The sequence below is a fragment of the Anopheles moucheti genome, chromosome 3 (genome assembly GCF_943734755.1).
Source record: "Anopheles moucheti chromosome 3, idAnoMoucSN_F20_07, whole genome shotgun sequence".
In the NCBI taxonomy this organism is placed as follows: Eukaryota; Metazoa; Arthropoda; class Insecta; order Diptera; family Culicidae; genus Anopheles; species Anopheles moucheti.
This window is the reverse complement of record NC_069141.1, coordinates 23,515,539-23,540,060: the sequence shown is the minus strand read 5'-3', so window position 1 is coordinate 23,540,060 and position 24,522 is coordinate 23,515,539. Positions and strand designations below refer to the sequence as shown.

Below are 24,522 nucleotides of genomic sequence, written 5' to 3'. Positions count from 1 at the left end.
AGGGTATTAATCAAACATCATTATCATTGCAGAGCCCGCGTTCTAGGGACTGTATCAAACAAAACAGAAAAAAAAACAGGACACAGACACTGACGGGTGATGCGTTCAGCTTCTTCCCGCCAACAGCGCAGGTTCCTCTCTTTCGATCTTTCGTTTCGCTACGAAAAGCAAGCTGTCGTCTGCTTGTCAGTAGGCTTTGTTTTTTCTTTGCTCGGTAATATGCTGAAGATGTAACCTTTTTTCACCCAAAAATTGTAACACCAAACCTGGCCGGGTTGAAAGAATGGAGCAGTAGACGTAAAAGAAAGCTCCCGAAGGGTACACGCTCCCCTGCACAAGGGTGCGAACAAGAGTAAGATGGCAGTCGCGACTACATCAGTCATCCCGCTCTATCGTTCGTTTCCAGCCCGTGCCAAAAAGAGTGCACCTTTGCGGCGTAAAAACATGTCCGCTTCGCACCCTGCACAGGGACACTCATTGGTCGTGTGAAGGGTGCTCGGGTAACGCCTCTTTTTCCTAGCGCGCTACAGTACACCCCTGCGGTGGAAAATGGTTTCGGTACAGGTAGGGTTGAAGGCGCCGAAGCACGCAGGGATGGCATCGAGAGCAAACAACGGCAACAAACAATCACAATCGCACACGCATCGCCTATCAGTCGACTGGTGTCAGCTCTCCACGACACGAACGGAAGGCAACGCAGCGTTGATGTTTGTTGTGCTGTGGACGTCGTACCGAGCGGAACGTCGTATCCACTCTCTCTCGCTGGTCTGTGCTGCCGAAGCCTGTGTTTCAGTGCGTTCCGGTTTGGGGTGTTAACGAAAAGAATAACAGTGCGCTTCACCGTGTCCAGAATGTGACGTATTGTTACGAGCCAAAAACCAAAAATCAAATACTCATGGCATACTGTGTGACACAGGGTGTCAAATGTTTGTTTACGATCGTGTAGAATCGGCTGTGCTAGTGAATGGGTGTGATAGTGTGCAAGGCAAGTGATCGGTTTTAGCGACGGAATAGTTGCGAGCGTGTGAATATTTAACAGTTTTGTAACCGTATCAAAAGCGCCCAACAGACAGGAAGTAGCGCTGAAGTGAAGTGTGTGGAAACGTAGCCCAACTTAATTGTGACCAACTTTAAAACAATGCTGCGTCCACTTCGTGTGTTGGTGTTGTTGGTTTAAACAAACTGCCCCCACGGTGACCGGGAAGCTTTAGGAGTTATTGTAGCGCCTCGGTGCGCTTACCGCATTCAGCAAGGATTAGACCCCCGCAATATTCCCGCGAAGTGAGCGAACTGTATCCGCGTGTGTTCAAGATGGTGTCCTACTATAATCACTTTGCGATGTATCCGAAGAACCACAGCGCCAATCTGCCGTACTCGGCAACATCCGGGTGGTACACGGGCAACTACCAGCATCAGCCACCCCATCCGCAGTTCATCGGCGACGGTGAATCGTCACCGCAGCCCACCATGTACTATCCCCATCCGCACGTCTTCCACCCGCAGTCCAGCCCGGATTGGAACAGCCACGAGAACTTCACCACACCGCCTCAAACGGGACTGGGCCTCACGCACGGTCCGAGCCCGGGCGGTGGGGGCGGATCGGGCGGTGGTGCCGGTTCCGGCGGCGGTGTCGGACCGGGCGGGCTCCATCTGGGCCAGAACCCGAACCTGCATCATCACCATCACCACCATCACCACGGCAGTGCTAACGGGGGCAATGCGAGTGGTAGCAATGCGCACGATCATCTTACCGATGGGCTGCACAGCATACCGTCGCCTCCGATTACCGTGTCCGGGAGCGACATGTCCAGCCCGGGCGCACCGACGGGATCGTCCTCGCCGCAGATAACACCCCGCCCGACACCGGTCAAAAGCCCGTACGAGTGGATGAAGAAGCAGTCCTACCAGAGTCAACCAAATCCAGGTTAGTTAGGTCCTTCCGAACATTACTACGTTTTGATTGCTGGCTTTTGTTACAATTACGCGATGTCTGTTGGTTTGTTTATGTTTTGGGTTTTGCACATGGGACACATTTACTACACCACACCCAGAATGTTACGAATGCGTGCATGCGTGCAGTTTTGCTGGATGTTTTAAAATCTTTCCCTTTACTGTGTGTATGTAGTCTTGTGAATTGCATTGTCGCTGTGTGTGTTTTATTGTTGTATATTTAAATTCCTTATATTCCATTCCTATTTCTTCCTTGTTTGCCATTAACGACACGAGTGCGAAAAAGAACGCTTCAGAAAGCATGTAAATCGCGGCTAAGAATTGAAGGGGCTGTAACATAACCTCACTTTAAATATCCCTCTTAAACCTGCAAAATTCCTTCCTCTTTTTTTCGTCGTTTTATTGTTTTGCGGATCTGGTAAATTTTTGCGTGTGGGAATGCGTGTACACATCGTCAGAACCCTACCCGGTAAGGAATACACATTATGCTGCCCTGCTTTTTACGAGTTCTCTAACTCCCCTCCACGCAAACGTTATACCGCGTCCACGGTATGACTTCTCGCACGGTGTTCCTGTTTATGAACCGTCAAACATCATCAGATTTCTGTCGCTGATCTTCGCTCCCTTGCGAGAGAGACCCCGTTGACGGGCGAGTCGGGGAAAACAATTTATTACCCAAAACATTCCATTAAACTGTGGTCACCATGGAAACGTAACCACAATAACTGCATCACTTTGTGCTCGGGCTCATAGGGAGAAGAGAGAAGCAGTCGGGTGTTTGTATGGGTGAAGGGGCAACCCTACGAAAACCCATCAAAATTGGAGACCATTAAACATCGAGAAACGCAAACGAGAACATGAAGTATAAAGCATGGAATAAATGGGATTGATTTATGTCCCCACGGTGCTTGATCTGCTTCTTCTGTTCGATGGTTGGTGCTCCGGGGATATTCTTGTTTTGTTTCCCCTTGTTTTCTTATCTTCCCTCCTTGGTTGAAGTTGAAGACTTCATGTGGTGAGACGGTTGGGTTTTGGTTTTATCCACTGTTTCCAAACTTTTCGCTGTTACATAAAAACACATCCTTGTAAACTCACTTCTTGGTTGGTTGCGTTCCACTTCCGAAAGAGTCCCCTGAATGGGTATGAAACGCTCTAGAAGGAAGCCCTCGTACAGTTGCTGGATTTCGTTACGGTTTCTGTGCTTTTTTTTTAGATCGAATGAATTATCTGTCGGTGAAGTGAGTGTAAAACGTATGGGCTCTGTTTACACCGAAGCTGCCGAGCTTATCTTCATGTTCTTCCTTTTACAGAGTGCAAGCGTAACAAAATGGCTGCATCGGTCTGTGGAAGCGTTTGTGCAAAACAGGATCCCGCTGCGGGACGTCTCTTGATCCTTTTCCGCTTCATCCAAGGAAGCATCGGTTGCCATGGCGATCGTCCTCTTCGCTTCACAACTTTTGACAGCTGCCAATGCGCCATGCCGCAACTCGTTTCGCTTCCCGTTCACGCACGCATGATCTAGGGGATGATTGCCTTCCTTGCCTTCCGAGAACTAATGTTTCGTGTTTGGTGCTGGATGCACTTAAGCGAAGGTCGGCACAAAGAACCGAAGCACCGAAGCCCAAAGAAACCGGCGGCGGCGGCGGCGGCTCGGTTGCGCTTTCCATTAGCACGCTCCCCCGCTCCGGAAATGGGTCCATTTTCGTACGGTGTGCTGGTGACTTTTCCATTAGTCCGCGCGGTCCCGCGGTAGCCGTGTTGCTTCTACCGATTAGCGTCTAATTTCGTTTGCCACTTGCTGTTAAACGGCGGGTTTCGTTTGTTTTGGGGTTTAAACAAAACACACGGGGGCATCGAAGGTGTTTGGCTAGAATGAAACAATCAAATTTTGCTCTAGTTCTGGCATCGGTGTCGATCGTAGCTTAAAACAAGTTTTTCTATATGCTATTCGACGTTTGGAAGACACGCTGGCAAGTCAAGCTAGTTGGCGAATTTAAGCAGATTTAGCGACCATGCTAAGCTAATAAAAGATTCGATCAGATACTCCAACAAATGTCAAAACAAAGCATGCATCTTACTTGTTTGACCATTTTTCATAAAAGTAATTTATTATAAATTAATAAAAAACATTTTAAGTTTACAAGCAACACTCTTTAAAATTCTTCTCGAACATTTATTCGAGCAGAACCAAACAAATAACTTATTATGTTGAAACTTAGTATCATTCAATATTTGCTCGTTTACTTGACAGATGGATCGTTTTAAGATGTGAGTTTCCTAACCTAAGATATGACCCGTACCCCTCTATCTTGCATTGAATGTGTAGAGTGTATTGATTTAAAACATATTTAAGTACGTCAGTTTTGGTATATTCTTGACGATATTTACTCGAATGTTTTCGCTGCCTGCATTGTATTGTTATTATCTTTTTGTTTCTTTTTATTTACCCTGCAACATATATTTTATATCCGAATATCCATTTTTTATCGTTGCGATATGACATTACAAAACAAACTCATTGAACCGAATGCAATTCAACAAACTTAACCATTCTTGCCCGTTGTTTCTCCATCTCTATTTCTCGATTGTTGTTGTGGAATATAATCTTCCCCAAATGTTCCCCAACTTAAAACCATACCAAACAAAAGGAGGCCTTATCAACATCTGCTCGGCACCATCCCTGCAAGACTTCGCGCCGGTGGAATCTGGTGGTATGAAATCTAAAACAATAATTTTGCATTTTCTTTCCATGAATAACGTATTTGTTTTGTGCTATGACATTGTTTCTATATACAAAAGCATGCGCCTTGATTTACGTTCCTCTGCATGTCCCACAGAACCTTTAAACCTAGCAGAATATCGATCGACTCCTACGCTCACGAACTCTTCCGCTCTAAAAGCTGGAACCTGGAGTTCCAGAGTGCGGCAGTTACCGTACTCCATTTTGTAGTCGCCATGCCCTTTACGGTTGAGCCGCTCACACAACATGGACACCGAAGCGAAACAAGCGGTAGTGGCAGTTTCTAGAGCAAAACCTTCTTCGTTTTGTACGTCCACCGCTGACATTATGAATGCGCGCTGTGTGCAGTTTTATTCCGCCCATTCCGCCCATTTACTTCCCCGGTTCCAAAAAATATAAAAAACCTGGCAAATGGCATTGAGTTGGAATATTAATTAGGCATTCGTCGTCGGGTTCTCCGTCGTCCGAACCGCACCGACCCTGAACGGGGGTCGCTGCTCGGTGGTATCGGTGTGCTAGAAAGGAACTGAAATCGCGACCGTAAAAGACGGATCAGACCGGGCCCAGAAACGATGGAAACAATACTCTGACACTCAGTTGCTGCAAAGTTTAAGCTGCATGGTTCCTCCTTCCACACACCACCCGCGTCTCCACCCTTTCCCTCCCCATCTCATGGCCTCATCACACCCGAAACAAACCGAAGCGTATCACTATTAATTTATTCGCTTTATGTATATTTTTATGGCATTTAATATTTATGGCAGTTTCCTATCGTTTGCTGCTCTAGCTGCTTTCCTTCGTACGGGGAAGCGAACGGGAAACGGCTGACATCACGAGCTTGGCAGGACTAGTGTAGTAGAAAATCAACTCAGTCGAAAACGATGGGGGAAGGATGGTGGATAGTGAGAAGGGACGTAAGAAGGGAAAACTAAAAAATAAACCCAAATCAAATCAAAGAAGCCCATTAAAACGCGCTACTAGATGGTCCCATATATGTGGGTTGCTGTTTTCTTCTATTCCTGCTGGTCGTTTTCGTTGGTAGTTGTGACTTTAACGAGCTTTTTCTTCACAACAATCTGCGTGCATACCTTGTGCATGTTTAATCCATGGCCAGCACCGAGGAACTTAGGAACCATTTGTAAGAAGGGGAGGGTATGGGGAGGGGTGATTCGTTTTTAGCTTTTTGTGTGTGTGTGTGTGTGGAAATATCACGGGAACGAATGGCATTCAAAAAGCTTTACTAGTGACTACTGTTATTGAGATTAATTTGTAAACGTGTGTCGAAAGTATCTTTAATACATTGTGCTGAAATAATATCTGACCATACAATTTTTAAAAAAATGTGCACTTTTTTGCAAAAGTGTATGAGTGATCATAGAAAGATATATTAAACATATATCTAAATATTCAACATATTAAATATGTTATATTATATTTATATTTATTATGTTAATCCTCACCAAGTTTTTCTTAACTATTACGAATGTTTTTAACTTCCTTAAAAAAGTGTTGCATACTGACACCCTGCTTTTGAGTACGAAAGACTTCAACTCCATGTAAAAAATAAACAAACAAACCTGCTTCTCACACAATCATATCACGTTTTTCCACTATTTTCTCACCGCACACACCCACACACTCACACACACCTTCTATGGAACTTTCTTGACCTATTTGCGTTGTAACAATTGTAAAATAAAAGCAACAAATTTTGCTCGCTACTTCTTGTTTTTCCGGTTTTTCCGAGTTTTGTTTTGCAACAACAACAGCAACCACAACAACCACCACCTCAACAAAATAATTCACCCGTATGCGCCAATCTCACACGATGATTTATCAATTATCAAAGAAAAAAAATATCCCCACACTAGAAAACAAAGAAAGAGTGCTAATGATGTTTTTTCTTCTCTTCTTCTTCTTCTTCTTTCGACCGATTTGCATTTTTTCGCAGGAAAATGTAAGTATTTGGTCAAAAACCGTTGGACACATGCCGCCCCGGGCTGGTTCCACTTCTTGCGCTCTCTTGCCCTCCGCCCATTGCCCCTCCCGCTTGTAGGGTGCTTGCCCTCCCAAAACACTCTTGCCCAAAACACTCCTTCACCATAACCCCGACGCAAATTTTCACAGGTAACAATATATCACTTTTTCATTTTTTGTTCCATTTTGGTTTTTTTCTTCTAAAAAAGCAAACTTTTCTTCATCTGTTTTTATTTTTGCTTTTTACCTTTGATATTTAAATATTGTTGAGTTTTTTTATGTTTGTTCTGTGCAGTCGCGTTTCCCCAACACTCTTTTGGGGATATTTTTTTAATGCAATCATATATCATTCGGATTGATTGATTCCTTTGGCTGAAAAATGCGAAAAAAGCAACCCAAAACCCAAACAGCAGTGGGGAAGTATACACAATTTACCAACAGCTTACAGTGAGAGTGGAGTTATAAAATGTTATAAATCATCATTTGGATGCGATGCAGCGCAACAACGGAAGCCTTTTTGTTGTGAACGATATTTGCAGTGTTTACCCTCACGGCTGCAGTGTGTTCCAAACATTTTAGCAGCAACTTTGCTAAACGACGCTTTTTGAATAATCTTATCGTACGTTTCGCATCCCGAAACGTTGCTTGGGAATTCCCCAAAAAACAAAGCACATGCACCCAAAAAATCGTATCAGATCAATACACAGCTTGCGCAACCCGAAACGATCCAATCGGGGCACACACGGCTACTTCGATTGGGCTACTTCTTTGCTCACCTTACGGTACCACGGGGGAGGTTTTTTTTAATCAAGCAACCATGACCACCACCACCACCACCACACAACGCACCACTGCGCAATAATCGATCAAACAATCCCGGCACAAACGCACCGACGGCCATTTTGTTTTTCGCCCGTGTTATACGGGGGCATCCGGACATACGGTGCGCGGGCCGCACTCTCGGGCATCATCGCGATGATTAATCAGTCCGTTTCGATTGTGAGTACCTGCGGTTCTCGGGTTTTTGGAGGCGAGCGCGCGAAACTGTACACCAACATGTGGTGCATGTTTCTTCACGCCGTTATCGTGCATTTTGATGGCCGTCATTCGGGCATTCGGTTGTCGTCATTAAAGTGGTCGAGTTTTTTTTTTTTTTGTTAGTCCATGTCCAGGTAGGCGATATCGATACCGCGAGACTGGTCGCGGTGGGGAGAAAAAATGTACGCAGTTTTTTTTTCGGGGTTTCGTTATCACACCACACTACTGACAGGGTGATTTGATTAATCGATTTTTCCAAAAACCCCTCCAAATTCCGGCGGCTGGTTTGCCAAACGGTGCTCGGGACGGTTCCCTCGTTCGAGCGCAGAGCAGGATCTAGAATGTCATCCGGTCAACATGAGCTATCAATCATGCGTGAGAGGTAGTGATCCCTATTAATCGTGGTGTATATGTGCTTGGGGAGCCAAAATAGAGTACAAGCGAAGTATAAGCTAAAGCTCATACAAAGATGGCTAGCTTTATCGATACGCATAGAAGAGAGCTGTATTAACAAATCGTTTGGTTTGTAGCCAGCCAGGGTGTGTAGGGTAGTTGACCTACTTGGGGCAATATTAGTCCTTTAAATCCCATCTATAAAGAAGTATTACAATTATAGGGACTTCTTTATCATCGAATACAGACGTTATTTAACACTTTTTGAATCATTAATTCTCAGCTAAATCTTTCCTTGTAACTTTACTTTACTATTGGTATTTAATCCAGAAAATATGTCATCAAAATAGTTGACAAATCTTGTCGTTTTGTTTACACTTGCTTTCATGATTTTCATGATTTTGAAGCAGCTCTAGGTAGTACTACTACCTATACTGCTTTTCTTTACTATTTATCGCTTTATATTACAAGTTATACATTTTTCTACATGCCCATAACTGATATATATTAATTATGAAAATCTATTCAAAAAATTATGCGAAATCTAGATCATTTATATAAAGCTTATGAGTTGCAATTTTTTAAACAATAACATTTTCTCAACCATTTGTGTAAACTTCAGGTAATTTTGATTGTATTGATGATTGGGATGGTATCTGATCAAACTGTAATGATAGAGACAATATTTCTATTCTACAGTCCGAAGGCTTCTTCATAACATATAACAACATCCTTGATTATATTTTAAAACAATTTCTACAACTTGGATATTCTAGCCATAATTGAGTCACCTGTCCTGGTTGTTTTAGTGTACAGCAGGAAGACAAATATCTTTTATCGGGTAACGTTAAAGCATAAGGTTTTAAAAAGATGTCTATGAACGAAAAAAAAACGCCAAAACTATATCGAAAAATCCCCGAAAAAACACTGCCTTCAAAGACAGACCAATAAAACCTTTTGCCAGACCGGCAACACTATTCGGAACGCTCCGGGGTTGTAGTTTTAGAATGCACCAAAATCCTAAATAAACAACCCCAAGGTTCCGGCAACCGAGCAACAAACTATTTGCATCTCGCATCTTTTGCATGGGTACCACTTCTCACCGCCCGTTTTCCGCGTCTGTGTTTTGTTTGAAGTGCTGATGCGATTTTTGTTGTTGCTTGTTGTTCCTACATTATTACACCCCTACCTTTAAGAAATGGGAATGTGTTTTACAACATAATTGAACCAGCGATCCTTGTGAACTGCAGTTTTGCCGAATGCCGTCCTGTGGGTGCCTCGGCGGGTATGTTGGGTGCCGTGCTCAAGATCAGGCTGTATAATGTGCAAGGATCGCTTCCGGGGTAATGAAGGCCGTCGCATTTCGTGCCGTTCCTGCGCACTGCTGCTGTGAACAAAGGGCTTTCCCACGAATGCTCGGTGAACCGAAGTGAACGATCGCTCCCCGTAAGGTGTCCTTCATGAGGCGAAACAGCAAATGGAGCTATTTTTGTTGTTGTTGCGAAGAATGCCTGATGTGGCATGAAGAAACGGTGTATAATCGCACCGACAAGGATATGTAAATGATGCTGCAGCGTAAAATTCCCCTTCCTTTACTTCAAGTCTTTACTTCAAGCCTGTGGCAACCAGTTGAGTAGGCGAAGTAAGCGCAAAATTGACAAATGACTGCGGCTATCTGTCATCTGGCGGTTTGCGGGCAGAGCCGACGTTGGTTGCGGCGAAACAAAAAAACCATGGGTTGCACAGATTTTGTTACCAAACAGCCGAAAGCGGTCCCGTGGGGAAAATTGCGAAAATTAACTGAGCACACCGAATGGCAAGACGAAGCAGAAACATTTCGTAAGGGTTTGGGAAATGAAATGGAACCAAATTAAGTGGTAACGATAATTGGTGACGGGTGAAAAATCTGTTGTAGTGAAAGCGTAGTGTGTTGTCGTCATTTTTGCGTCGTTTTCGGTGGAAAAACAGTGGGAAATATACCGATTTTTCCGCCGTATTAAACAACTGTCATCACTCTTCCATGGTTTGCTTTGTTTCTTTTTTTTTGACAGCTTTTTGTTAGAATGCTAAGAACAGTCCACCTTATTTTCACATTAGCACCGCACATACGAATAATGGTGAAAATAACAATTTGTTAACCATCATCATCACCTTCCCACCACCCCAAAGCAATAGAACGTGTGATAATAGATTTGTCGTCCAGCATCGCTGTTGACCACTTCGCTCGCTAGTAATGCGCTAGTGGTTTTTGCGCATTCTGTTTCTCTTCCTCTTCACCTATTTGAACCAGATTTTCCCACTTCCACTACCCCACCACTGCACCACCCTTCACCACAACCCCCCGATTGCCCATCTGCCCACTGATGAAGTATTTTATTCTTTTACAACACACACTACGGCCATGATCGTAAACATTAGGACGGCATAAATAGTTGGTCCTTAAACGTCTGTAAAGGGATTCCGATCCGGATCGGTCGGATGGGGTTTTCGGGCACGGATCCTAAACGGAACCACTTCCAATCGTTTCCAAACAAAAAAAAAAGCTACAACCCGTGCACCGTTTGTGATGTTTCTGGGGGTTTTCGGTGCCTTTTTTTTCCCCCGATAAACACACCGAGCTTCATAAATGGATGATATTTTAGCCCCGAGTGTGTGTGTGTGGCACCGTTGAGTGTCGCTATGGTAACCCGGGGGCACCATCTTGTTTCTTCCAGTCGGTCGTACGCGATAAAATGACATTCCGGGTGCGCTTATATCGCGCGTCACTTTACGATTGTTTCGTGAGTTTTGCCGGCTGATGACAGTTGCATTTTGTGTTGTGCCCGGGCCTTACGTACACAAGGCGAGTGTTACACGATAGTTTTACCCAGCTATATCGCTTGTCTCTTGCCGCCAGGATTAGGAGCTGGCGAGTTAAGTAGCCGTTTGTCGGGGCGTCGCGAGTCGAGTTTATTTATAAAGCACACGCGGATCCTAAGACGTCCTAGGACAGTTTGGTTTTAGCACCGGTTTTTATTGTTTGTTTTTATTATTCATAAACTCAGCGTCGACCACACTGGTGTATGTGTGTGCTCGTTCAAAAGGGGACAAGTGGGATTGTGAGAATTGAACGTATATATGTGTGGATTAGAATTTGAGAGGTAACCACACGGTTTGCTTGTCGTAACGTTGGCTGCCATCATTGGGGGTGATTTTGGGGTTGAAAATAGTTTCTAGTTTTACTTTAATCGTTCCCTTTTTGTCTGTACGTGCTTGAAAGCTCGTTTGAATCAGTTTTTAAAGGGATGCATAAATCAGGTGTAAAGAAGGAAGTCGACTCTGTGACTTTGAAGTATAAACGAAATTGCACCAGGATTTGAATTACGCGGAAATTCGAGATATCGCTATAATAACGTATCATGAACTTAGCATGAACTTCATGTAATATTAACAATACGCATGACAGTAAACATTCCAAAGATATTGTTTATTGTAATTTTCAGAGTTTATTACCTTCTTATTTAATTTCAAAGTAAAAATCTCACGTCACTCCAAAGCTTCACTAATAAGCCATGTTGTAGACCACCTGAGAGAACACACCAAAAAACAATGTCCTTGGTTTGCCAAATGTTTGTCGATTGGTTTTCCATCAGAACGAATCAGAGCTAGAAACATTTCGAACAAAAACCTTCACCGGATTTTCACCGGTACCGATCTGTTACGCAACAAAACTGGAACCTCCACACCCCCCAAGAGAGTAAAGACCAACAAATAAAGACATCTTTCACCGAAAAAGTGGTTCATACCGAAACGAAATCGGAACCCAAGAAAGAAAGATTTATATATTATCCTTGGACCCACCAGGGGGTGGACAATGTTAAAGCCGTGTTTGTGTGTAGTGTCCTTGAGGTCTGTCAACAACGAAACTTCCTTTTATCTGACATGGGTTAGAAAGCAGCACGGAAGCCCGTTAGAAAGCCACAGACAACAGCCGCTGCGTGGTAAATGATAAATGTTTCCCCCGGGGCGTTTGTGCGTAACGAATCAAGTGATACAACCATTATCCCAGCAGGGGATCATGCACTCCCTCCCGGGAGGTAAAGCGGTCCTGTTGCTTCTCTCCCACCGGGCCCCGAGCCGGTTCATAATCAACGCTCAACGAGGCCGTGCGACGTTATGAGGGTGATGATTTGAGGACATCATGTCTAAATTGTCACACCGTTGTATCACACCTCCTCACGAAGGCGAATGTGAAAGGTGGTAGTGAAAGTACGGCACACACAGGGAAGTGTCCCAAAAAAAAAAGGGCAAAGAAACATCTCACTCTGGAACGGCACCACCGGTCCAACAGCTTTCTTCTGAAGGTACACCCGTTTTGTGGGTGATTTAGAATCGAAGAACCGTCATCGATTTTTGCCATTCCGGAAGGACAATAAAAAGAAAGCAAATAGTGCGCAAGGTACACGAACCCACAACCACACACACACACACGCGCGATCTTATGCGCGCTTGCAGTGCCTCTCTCCTTCCCCCCCTAATATATGACCGAAATAAAAAGTTGATATCCATTATTATATTGATATTTATCATAAAAGTATTAATGCTTTTATTGCCGCTAGATTACGGTGTAATTATTTACGATGCGCCGAGATTCCTTTTTGTGCTGTGGTGGGGGGGCCTTGTTGTGTGCATCGAACACAAACACAAGCATACGTGTGTGTGTGTGTGTGTGTGTGTGTGTGTGTGTGTGTGTGTGTGTGTGTGTGTGTGTGTGTGTGTGTGTGTGTGTGGGAATGATAGCTTGAGGGAGCTTGAACTTCTCCTAAGACCTCGCGGGCACTCCCTTTGCTACCAGCGTGGTGAAAATCTTTCCCGCCCCGCGTCATCGTTTTGCCTAATCCATCTAGCGTGTATGCATGATAAAGCTGCCCTGTCCCCATATGTCGTTCACCTCACACCCCCCCCCCCTCCCCTCTCATCTCCCCCCTCTGGATACCACAAAACTGACAGTTCGATAAGGTTTAGATCCCACTTCCAGCTTTGCGAAAAGGGAAGCTTCCGCTGCTTCCGTGGCAACCACGTCAGACATTGTGACCACCGTACCTTGAAACCTTGAAACGGAGCACCTAGGAGACAGATAGGACAGATAGAGGACAGCCCCGCTCTAGGGAGGGATAGCCAAATGTCTTTGATGTTTTTGGCCCACCTTTTGAATGGGCGGTTTGGTGGATCAAACAGGCCCACCAAAACATCAAACACGCGTCTGTCCCCTGTGACGTTGATAGCCACTAGCCACTAGGGGAAGGGGGAGACAATGCAGGACACGGGCGTGGTACAGGGAAGGTAAATTTGGTTGTTATCCACACGGATTACACACGGGTGCGCTTTTGTCGGTTTGGCATTAACCCGGGGTCCAGTTTTGTGGTTAATATTCGGTAATCCATTTGTCAATCGATATTATCAATCATCGTCGTATGGGGCTTTTCCACCATTTTTTGGCTTTTTTTTTTGTTATTGCTGTGCCGGCACGCTACGCGCGGCATCCCTTTTTCGATTTGTCGGCTCCGCTTTGATTTGCGCACCGTTGCAATCGTTTTTGGTTATTTTATTTTAAAATTTTCAACCGATCGCCAGCCAGATCCCGCACGTTTGTTGGCGGGGATTTTTCTTAACTGGAGAAGAAAGAGTGTTGATCCGGCACGTCATACGTCACCGATCGCATCGCAGGGGGTTGGTTGGGACGTGCAGAGTTGGATTAAATGGGGCAATATTTGCGTGAGGATTTTCTACCCGGGGCTTTCCGGCTACGTGTTTCGTTTGATGAAATGCGCCTCCCTGCTGTGATGAAGCGAAACGAAGAGAGAGAGAGAGGGGAGAAAGAGACAAGATCCACAATCCATCCATCCGTCCGGTGACATTCACCGTTCGGTGCAATTTTGAACGATCATTATTGATTTATTTTTATTATTCGTGCTGCTCTTCAGTGGTAATGCAATTAGACACTACAATTTGTGTGCGATCGTTGAAATAAACCATTACGCTACACGATTGCCCCCTTTCAAAAGCCAAACTTTAACACTCACAAAACCGACCAAGTGTGGAGTTGATGTCTGTGGCGAAACTTTCCAATACATCTGCCGTGGTTTGTATATCGCACTATAAACTATTAATTACGCCTTTTCCTACAGCCACGCACGTAACACCACCGTTACGGTACAATTGATTCGAAACTTAACGGTTTTGCCCAACGTACGGTCGCGTAAAGACAAAAAAAACCACCCCACACCCGAGGGAAGGGAGACATTTCAAGGCAGCATAACATTAGAAGACACCGGCCTCACTTTGAGGTCACCGGCGAAAGGGTTATTTTCCGTTATCATGGATTAAGGGTGGCGGTGTCGCTTTGAACTGCACCGCGCTTTCCGTGGAGCCGCCCCTTTGTACGGCACATGTCTCTCTAATAGCGCGCCGAATTTCCCTTCACCATCGGCGGTTTGGTGAGTGATAAAGATGAATAGCGCGGAGACACACGCTAGGGTATCGGTACCAGAGCTCGGAACGGGTTGTGCGGAGCTGTACGCTACGGATTGCTAGGTATTGCAGTTTACTCTCCTATTTAAGATGCAAATTTCAAATTGCCGCGCAATTGTTTACCCATCTCGGAATGGGTGATACTTTCACTTCGGGAGGTCATTTTGTGGCCGTAAGAAGGAGTCTTTATTGACATGTACTTTGTAGCAGAAAGACTCTTCGTACAAGATGCCCAATGTATTTATGTATGTATGATATGTCCCAATGTATTTTGGACAATTGGGTCAATGAAAAATGAACCAGGGAACACCTGAAATACGGTTGTACTTTCAGAACAATGTCTCCCAATCTATGTGAATTGTATGCAACATAGCAAGGGTCTCCAACTGGCCCAGTTAGGGGCCTCTTACACATTAACTTGCGGTCCACAGGTGCTGGAAGTTCTTGAGGGCTGTAGTTTGGAAACCCCTGCAACAGGGGTATATTGCGTACTTATAGCCCCTTAACAACCTCATATAACCCCCGAGGTCCGGCCGATGGTGTATATTGGTAGCGGAACCGGTCTTCACACGACAGGACCGATCGAAAATTCCATCCGGACCAATCGTAGCCAGGACAGACTGTCCGGCTACGTGGTAAAATTAAGTCCAGTAAGCCATAAATGTCAGACATGACCTTATAAGAAGAGAAAAAGAGAGAGTACCCCAAGTTAGTTTGATATTATCTGAAACCTAAACAATACGGCGTGATCATTCCACGAGCAATTGAAAATCGAAGACTTAGATTTCTGTTCTTGCATTGCCGGAACTTGAGATATACAAGTAGAAGTTGTAAGAGAGGAGTCCTGTTCGTGAAGTAGTAGAAAGTCAATTGGAAATAATCCCAAAAAGCACAAAATTCGAATGATTTGAAGAATACGACTACTATGATCAATATCTTTATCGTAAAGCGACGTACGTACCCGTATCGAACGAATTCCACCATACACGTCTGCGTGGTGTACACCGGTATCCTGGTTTGCTGATTAGTTCTGCCGGTGGTGAACCAGTTACAACCTAGACCCCGTTCGCATTGCTTCGACATGACGCGGTAGTCTTGTTTTGGCCAGTAATGTTCAATGTTTCCGTTTTGCGGCAATCTGTCAGATAGGAACGAGCAATTAAACCCGAACGCATGGTACCGCGAAGTCGCACAGGTTATCTTTATTTCCAGCCCTATTAACGCTGGCGATAATGAAGATATACACACGGCAGAGGTGACGAACGAGACGGCAGGAAGGATGGAGAAGATTGAAGAACTTATCTGTCTGCTAGTCACTTTCCTGTGCTGGCATCTTGTCCCCGTCACTCCCTAGTGAACCGCAGCGCCACCTGGTGGCAACGTAACTCCAAAACTTTTCGTGAAGATATTACGAGGGGGTTTCATCTATCCTGGTGGCTGTTATTGCACATTCACTTCCTGCAGAAGGTCCATTTAATTGTCGAACCTCGCAGATGTGGGCACCTTATGTTTTCACACTGATTTTGTGTATTTTTATCGTTCACGTGGTAGGCTGTGGTGGAGCTAGCTCACGCGTCACGTCACATTCTGTTGCATATTTGCTGCTGCTGCTGTTGTTGTTGTTGATGTCGACTAGCAAGATTTTAGATACCGTCCAGCGGAAGGGTGGAGATCTTGCTTTTTTTTTTTGGGAGAAACCACCCCATCACCAGCCGTTCTGCGAAACTGTGGCAATGTTTACTTCGACTGTGGAAGGAAAAAGTGTGTATCTCGGACAGGGAGATGTTGTTGATAAGATCATTCGGGTCGGGCTGCACCCTGACTGCGGGATAATACACGATCACGCGTCACCACCACGTAGAAGATCCCTAATCTAGTGTCTGCAGTTACCGGGGGGCGTAGGTACTCGGGCGATGGGTGAGGGGGCACCCAGGCAAGCAAACAAGCGTATCACAGTCCCTGGTGCTTATCACGCCACGAGGAACACCGGGCGAAGAAGGTCGCGCAGAGAAGGTGCGGCGGATAGATCACACCAACGGGTATCCAGGGTTGTGTATATGCCGGCGTTGCGCCGTTACGTTGGTTCCGTTCCCGTTTTTTTTTTCTTCTTCTCCAACTGAACGATGGTAGTTAAATATTGACTCACGTACAGCTCACGAACCAGCAACGTCCATCCGCTCACAATTCGGGTGGGCGCGATACGGTACGTGCGTGCCTGGGGGAAGAACCCACCTCTGCCTGAAGTCATAACATGCTTGTTAACACGAAAATGAGTTGTCATTAGCAATTACTTATTGACACATTGCTTCTCGCCTTCGTCGACTCCACCGCCGGTTCCATGTTGCGGCTTGTGGCAGCACAGAGATAAAGCGACAAACAGTTACCAACACACACACACACACACGACCGTCGTGTCGTCTAATTAGCCATGCACAAATAAATAAAAAAAAACAGAGACCCTTCTCCATGTGCCTGCATTTTACAGTGCAAATCTTACCACCACTTCAATCAGTTTTCATCAGTTTTTTTTTTCATCTTTTACCATTGCAGGGAAGACACGGACGAAAGACAAGTACCGGGTGGTGTACACGGACCAGCAGCGGCTCGAGCTGGAGAAGGAGTTCCACTACACGCGCTACATTACGATCCGCCGAAAGTCGGAACTCGCCCAAAACCTGCAGCTCTCGGAGCGGCAGGTAAAGATCTGGTTCCAGAACCGCCGCGCCAAGGACCGCAAGCAGAAGAAGAAGGCCGAAACTGGCAGCAGCGGTGTCGGCAGCCTTGGCGGCCAATCGCTGGTGGCGGCCCATTCGCAGGCGCACAACGTCGTGCACGGTGGGCAGTCGGTGTCGAGCCTGCTGGTGGACACCAAACCGAAGCTTGAACCATCGCTGCACCTTTCGCACCTGCACCAGATGAGCGCGATGAGCATGGGCATGGGTTCGATGGGGCTGCACCATCACCCCGGTCACCATCCGGCACTGCATGCCCATCTCGGTGTTCCCACATCGCAGCATCAGCTGAATCAGGCCGCAGCGGCAGTGGCGGCCGCCTCTCAGGTGCCTCCGTCATCGCTCAGCATAATGTGATGTGGCTGAGCTGGATGATGATGATGATGATCACCCCCAAGGCACCCGTAGGTCTCCGATGCATGTCCGGGTTTCTTTTTTTATTTATTGCCCCGTTGGAACACAGCACTGGACCGTCGGCTGGAATTTCCCTGCAGCGATCTGCCGAAGGAGGCTTTACGATCGCATCGCTTGCCCCGGTTTGGCGTGACCTTCGGAACGGTTGTGGCGAAGCAGAGAGGGCGATGCATCCAGGTGCTGTGTTGTTGGATGTTCAGGGAAGGGCTATAAAAAATAGCTCACACAAAACCACCAAACGCTTGTTATGGAGGAACCTTCTACGATCGGCGCGGTATAGAGCACAGTTTGGAGTTAGTTGGATGTAGTAACTAAACCCTTTTCCTAAACCCATAGTCAGAGATTAAGTGATTATAACAGGTCTGTATGTGGGAGAAGAGCACAAGCAAACCGTAATCCATTATTTGCTCCCCAACAAAACGCCAAGCTGTGTGCTGAACCTAGCGGTACAGGTACCGAACCTAGTAAGAAGCTGAGAACACTGAGAACTAAATCAAAAAACCAGACCCGTACCCGAACTCGGACACCGGAGGGACATCGCTACAAAACAACTTTAACATTTAATTCACGTGCAATGTATAAACAAGAAAACGATATACTTTTAATCTTACTAGCATAATAAACGATAAGCAAGCAAGCAGACGAACCATGCGGACGCGAAACGAAGAGGGAGAGAGAGAAAGAGAGTATATGTTGCCGATGCTTTGCCTAGGGAGTATTATTAAAACTATTATATTGATAATAATTATTATTACCCTTTTTTGCGGATAACAAAACAGTGGCCGGGCGAAGCTGAGAATGACAGCTGTGACTAGGAGACGGTGTACGGTAGTTAAGTGACCGCTGAATATATGTATAGAAGAAAGCTGAATTGCATGATATAAATTGTAATAACGTTAGGCCGCGTTGGTCCGGGTGTGTTGAAGCCAGTGAAGAAGGTGTATAACGGTGGAACCTTCCGTCAGTTTATGCCTTTTTTCGCCTTTTCGCCAGATCCGGAACCGTCCGGATTCGCTTAGGTTTACAACTCGTTTTTGTTTGAGATTCATCTCTAAGAGATTGCTGCTGCTGCGTTTGTGAAAGCAGAGAGTAAAACAATGGAAGAAGCTAGCTATTAGAGGGGGGAGGAGGGTTGGAAAAACCCACCCCGCATATTGCGATCGGTGTAGTGAAGTAATGTAGGAAAAATCAATCGATTTAAACAAATGTAAAACACACACCCACACACACACACATACACAGAGAAAACACACATTAAATGGACGTAGAGACTCACGAAAACTGCAACTCAATAAAGAATAGATTCTGTAGTAACAAGACCCAATACCCGCGTTCTTCGTTCGAGGTTTCGTTCGAGTGACTCATTGATTGGTGGTGCTGGGGTTGAGTGGAGAGAGAAACGGGAAGATAGATTGATGATGCAGTTGCGATATTGGTTGTTTTTTTTTCTTTCTCTCTTGTCTATATCGCATGCTACGTTGGCCTTTACCGATTATTATCTTTGCCGTAGCCATTCGGGGGGTGTCCCTCCGGGGTGAAAGTTTCCGTTTCCGAACAATTCTCATTGAAGTAGCTGCAGCAGAGACCATATGGACTAGAGACATGCTAGTCGCCATCTTGTTTTGATGGTAGTCCAGTCTTCTAGGTTTGCTTTAATCTCAGCCGAATCCATCCCCTTTTTGGGGGAATACCGATCGATAGGGAGCCAACTCTATAGCGGGTGAGTGTTCTTTTTGTTTCCAACACCATCCACCACCGACCGGCCGCTTCTCCACTAGGCTCTCAGCGCACAAGAAGGTGCTAATAGTTTCACACACCAGTGAGAATTAATTGATGCGCATTCCGATAGTTCCCACGGTAATTGCACGGGTCGGTATGCTCTCTTAGATCCCATTGGTCCGAACAAGCGTAGCGCGTAGCACAACAATAACGCATCGGCATTGAGTCGGCTGTTTGCAGGTTGTAGCCCATAGCGTAGCGAAAAAAAAAACCAAAACCTTCGCAACAAGGCCGACACTGTGGTGAAGGTATTGCGTACAGGGTGATTGCACAATGGACGCATAGGACAATGGTGGCCAGTAAAATTGATGTCGCAATGTGGTGCACTGTTTGCAGTGGAATGTCACCGTGCAAAGTGTAGTAGTCGGCTAGCGGAACTCTGTTTTTGTTTCTGTTTTATTGCTTAAAATCACCAAATTTTACTAACGTCGGTAACCGATGACCAAATTTCAAGGGTCCAAAATGATTGAAGCGAGATTAAATTATGCTTACGTCTGTCTGCCTTTACACGCGCTTATTGCCAACGCTTCAATACGTTAGAGTGTGGATGTGGTGATAGCCGTAACTTTAACCTTCTTAACACCCATTTCAGATCGGCACGTTTACCACATTTGCTGTGATTAGCTTATTTGTAAAAGTATTATGAAAAGTAGAATAAACACAAACATCAATCACAGTGAACGGTGTTGCCGAGCGTAGGAATTAGCCGTATGGCGCATGATTAACTACACATTAGATCCACGCTGTAGCGTTCGAAGGTTCTATGTATTTACGTGAGTAATTCTTCGTGAAAAATACATTTGTGGTAAATGCAGCCCTAAAGCGAGAAGCGAAAATATGTACTTTTGGCAAAGAAAACGAACGAATAAAGCAACAAACAATTGCAAACAAACACGGCATCGAAAAACTCTGATATTTAAAGCCACTTTTTTACGTTCAGCTGAAAGAACTTGACTTTTCGTTGGTTATTCACGATTGATTTTGCCTTCTCGGATTGACGGAAATTAGCTTCCAGGGCGGATACAAAGGCTTATCTACCAAGGATTTGTGATCGTAGCACCGAAATCGGCGGGATGTAAACAATTCTTCTTCCACCCTGATCACCACACATCCTGCTACGGGTGTCAAAGAATTGATTGACCCCAGCAGAATCTTAGACGAGCTTTAATGTAGGTTAAATGCGAAGAAGACGGAATGTCTTAATCCAAACATGTCCAGACAAACCACCAATCTAAACAGTGCAGTAAAAACTTAATCCAAATCCGTTTCCTTTTCTTGCCAATAAATCATTGGAAGTGGTGGGAAGGTTGGTAAGAATTTTATACGAAAACGCGAAAAACAAGCGTAACAAACTAGTTTCCAAATGCTGAGGCGGAATTGAGGAGCAGCTAATTTTGCTGTCTATTTGTTTTTCCGTTCCTTTGTCAGCTTTATATTCAAATGTGATTCCGCACTGGTTGCTGTGGTTGCCGGAATTCAGGACAAATATCGACTTAATCTTAAGAAAGCATGCCTTGATTTACATTTTTGTAGACACCACACAAAGCAGGCGCGAATTTTCCCCGAACACGAAGGTTAAAGTGGTGATACGTCAATAGCAAACCATTATTGAAGCATGAAGAAGTTGTTGCTACAATTCTAGGCCGTTTTGAAAGATAAAAGATAGCCAAACGGTGTAGTGAAATGTGTCCAACCGAAGCGAAACACCGAGTTGGTTGCGGAGGGTAGCAACAATGGTTGACCGTTCCATTCCGAAAGTAGCTCAAACAATCGGCAAACTTTTCTCTCGAGCCGGTCGACCTAGTCCGTCAGTCATCAGCGCCCGTCGCACGACACGACCGAGACGACCGTTTGTTCGCTTGTGCGGGCATTTCAATCCTCCCGAGAGCTGTCCGCTTTTATTGGCCATTGGGGAGGAGACAAGACAAGAAAAAAACAACCAGGCGTCCCGACATCCGGAACCGCCGGCACAAAGGGCACGGAACAACGCGGCTGCACGAACTGGAGTGAACTTGTCGAATGCCAAAAATCGAATAAATAACGTTCGTTGTGCTAGTGCGCGCTGCGAGGGTGAATCTTGCACTGCACTGAAGTAAACGAGTCGGCAAGATGGTGTTACGGTACGGACACGGGGTTACCGTCGTACCACGGATCCAGAATCGTGATCAGACTGGTTGTGATGAAATTTGATACTTAAAGTTTGTTTCGCATAAGGAAGCAACACAAAAAACCGCAGGCCTTACGATGGAAACGGGGCCTTACGATGGCCGTGGTTAACGGAGATGCGTCTGAACAAGGGTACCAACGATCGAGTTAATTCGTGTAATGTTAACTGGTTTAGTTAAATTTCGTTCCAATTTGTCATTGCAGCATGAACAACCTGATGCAGCGGAAGGGAAATGAGATGTTTATTAAAAGCCATTTCCGACACATGTTGGGAGGTTTATGCCGAAAATGTGCCCAAATAATAGATTTAATTTTGAAGTAAATATAATTCGGAGAAACCTCTTTTAATGGGAGGTTTGTATAAAACTATTTGGATATTCCTTCTATACCGGTCCCTCTGTACTCATATAAACAAGTATATAAAAGTCAAGGAATGTCGGTATTGATAGTCCAAGAACTTGCTTCTTTGTACTACAGTAAAGAATTCTTTGGGAATGTATTATCCCCGGGGTTTTTTTTATATTCCAGGGCCGTCTTTAACTGGATTTTTTTTCTACTTGAAATATTAAAATAATGTTTTATATTGTTTGTTTTTTTTTTTAGAAATATACTCTAAAATTAAAGAAATAATTATATAAGTTATATATTTCATTACAGATAGTGACTAGGAGTTAGGGACTTCAGCACTAATGTATTTACCTCTTTTTGACGTAAGACGTAAACTTCAACACTTACACACTGCAAATGGCACCGAACCGAATTGCTTCGGCTGTACAATTAATTTAGCACTATTTGGTTCACGCAATGCAAACCCGGCTCCCGGTTAAGTACTATCCACCGCACTATCTTTACTGTCTGTTTACCATTGTAAAAGACCAGATTTGTTTCTTCCACTGTGCACTGTGTGCCATTTTGATGACTGATTGTGATGACGGGGTAATAAAATCGATTGCAACCGGCACCGAAACAACTGGATCATCCCCTGGGCATTGACATCGCATTGGCACTAATTATTTATTTGGATTATAAATTACCAACTCATCCAAATCTCAAACTGTTCCACCGTCGTAACCAACCATCTCTGCTGTTCGGAACTGTTGGCCACACATTTAAGACACAAACACGTGCAGGTATATAAGCGAGCTGCGATCGAGTTGATATGTCGCGATATTGCGTGCGAATGAGCCTTCGGCATGGGCACTTCTATCATCCAATAACCGATCGAATCGGTCCGCCCATTATACAGCAGTTTTTTTATTATTCTTGTCCTCCCATACTTAAGGAGGACCGCTTGAAGTTAACTGCGGCGTTACATTGGCCAGCACATAGTAGCATTGCTTATCAGAACTTATCGCCCTCTCTTCGTATCTAAATACGAAGCTGTAAGTCGAACTTCGTTTTTACCCATCTTCTGTTTGCTCTTCTTTCGATATTACTGCAACATTATTGAAGATTTGACGGACGATCGTCCTATCAGCGACCCATCAGAACGATGAAATGTCGCCATTGTCGTCGACAATTTCGCACCATTTATGTGCCAAATTCCCAGCGTGTCCCTTCACGTTACCCGGTGTCTGTGCGCAAACGATTTCGACTGCCATGTTTGCGTGCCATGTCCAAAGCCAATCTTGATTGCCGCTCCATTTTATCAATCCACTCGAAGCGTTCCGTGTGCTGTACGAACAACCTGAGGCACTCCATTTGCGCCCTTCCCTGCCGGGTTTGGAGAAGTGTTGAAGAAAAGCTCGACATTCGTTTCAATCTGTTTGCGCAGCGTGACATATTGTCGGTGCATTCTATCAAATAAAACCATCCGTGTCTGCCCAACGCTCATGGAGCAAAGGACCCTTTTACATCAGCACATGCATTTGGATTTTAATGCAATAAATAAGGGAACGTCCAATAAACGAGCACCATGATTTATGCTGCATCTTCGGTGACCCTCCGTTAAGGTCGCTCAACGTCAGTACGTTCGCGACACCATCACAAAATGGTCCGGCACCGGCTGTAATTGATCGCACCGTCGATCGCACTCCGTTCGATCGCGTTACCGATGCTTCGCCCCAAACCTGTAACCTTGTGCCGATTTCCTTCGCCAAACGCGTTGAATCATTTTATTGGGCCCGAAATGTGCGAAAAACGAAACAATCTTCCGGTGTGAGTGTGTGTTCTGCTTTACGCGATGCCATTTATGCACTCGTGGCAAACGAGATCGAGGCTCATGTCGCAGCGAAGGACTGTTCGCAACGGGTGGCTTAATTGTGGTAATGACTTCAACTGCTCCGATGGTACGCCGTGTGGGGGAATGTGTATTTTATACAAGGTTCACCAATTATTATTGCAATTAAAATTAACGCTGGTCGAAGAATTTATAGTGCTGAAATTACTATGCTTTTTCCATAAGAAACTGATTCAAGTTGTGCACATGATTGCCCAACGAAGTAACATCCCAGTGTAACGCAGTCAATGTTGAATCTCATATTAACCTTTTTGAATTTTCTTTTAAATTGCAAGAGGTGTACAACGTTGTTTAGTAAAATTGTTACTGCAATTCAGTTCGAGTTCGAGGAAATTCAATTAATTCAATTTGTTTTATTATCGTTTGTCGTGGGAATTCTTGCATTTCTTGACAGATATACCTGTAGTGATATATCGATTAATAGAGAGTATTAATCACTCAAACAATTCATTGCATCGGCTTCTTATGAAAGTAACATATTATGCTATGAACTATGAGATATACAACACAAGGGAGATTGCAAAGATAAAATATGAAGCATTTCACAGTTCAACCCGATAAATTAACAGCTAATAATGTGTAAT

The 24,522-nt window shown here is 44.9% G+C and overlaps 1 protein-coding gene across 1 annotated transcript; it reads left to right on the top strand.

The window, feature by feature from the left end:
- Positions 1–1,311: 1,311 nt before the first annotated feature.
- Positions 1,312–17,697, top strand: LOC128302107 (homeotic protein caudal). Its single transcript, XM_053038836.1, has 4 exons — positions 1,312–1,924; positions 4,599–4,661; positions 6,642–6,647; positions 17,159–17,697. The coding sequence occupies exons 1-4, from the start codon at positions 1,312–1,314 to the stop codon at positions 17,695–17,697; spliced, it is 1,221 nt and encodes a 406-aa protein (XP_052894796.1).
- Positions 17,698–24,522: the final 6,825 nt, after the last annotated feature.

What these genes read in the sequence shown, in the direction of transcription:
- LOC128302107 (XM_053038836.1), top strand. Translation starts at nt 1,312, where the DNA reads ATGGTGTCCTACTATAATCACTTTGCGATGTATCCGAAGAACCACAGC. An exon ending in CCAGAGTCAACCAAATCCAG is followed by an intron (nt 1,925 to 4,598) that starts GTTAGTTAGGTC and finishes ACCAAACAAAAG; the next exon opens with GAGGCCTTATCAACATCTGC.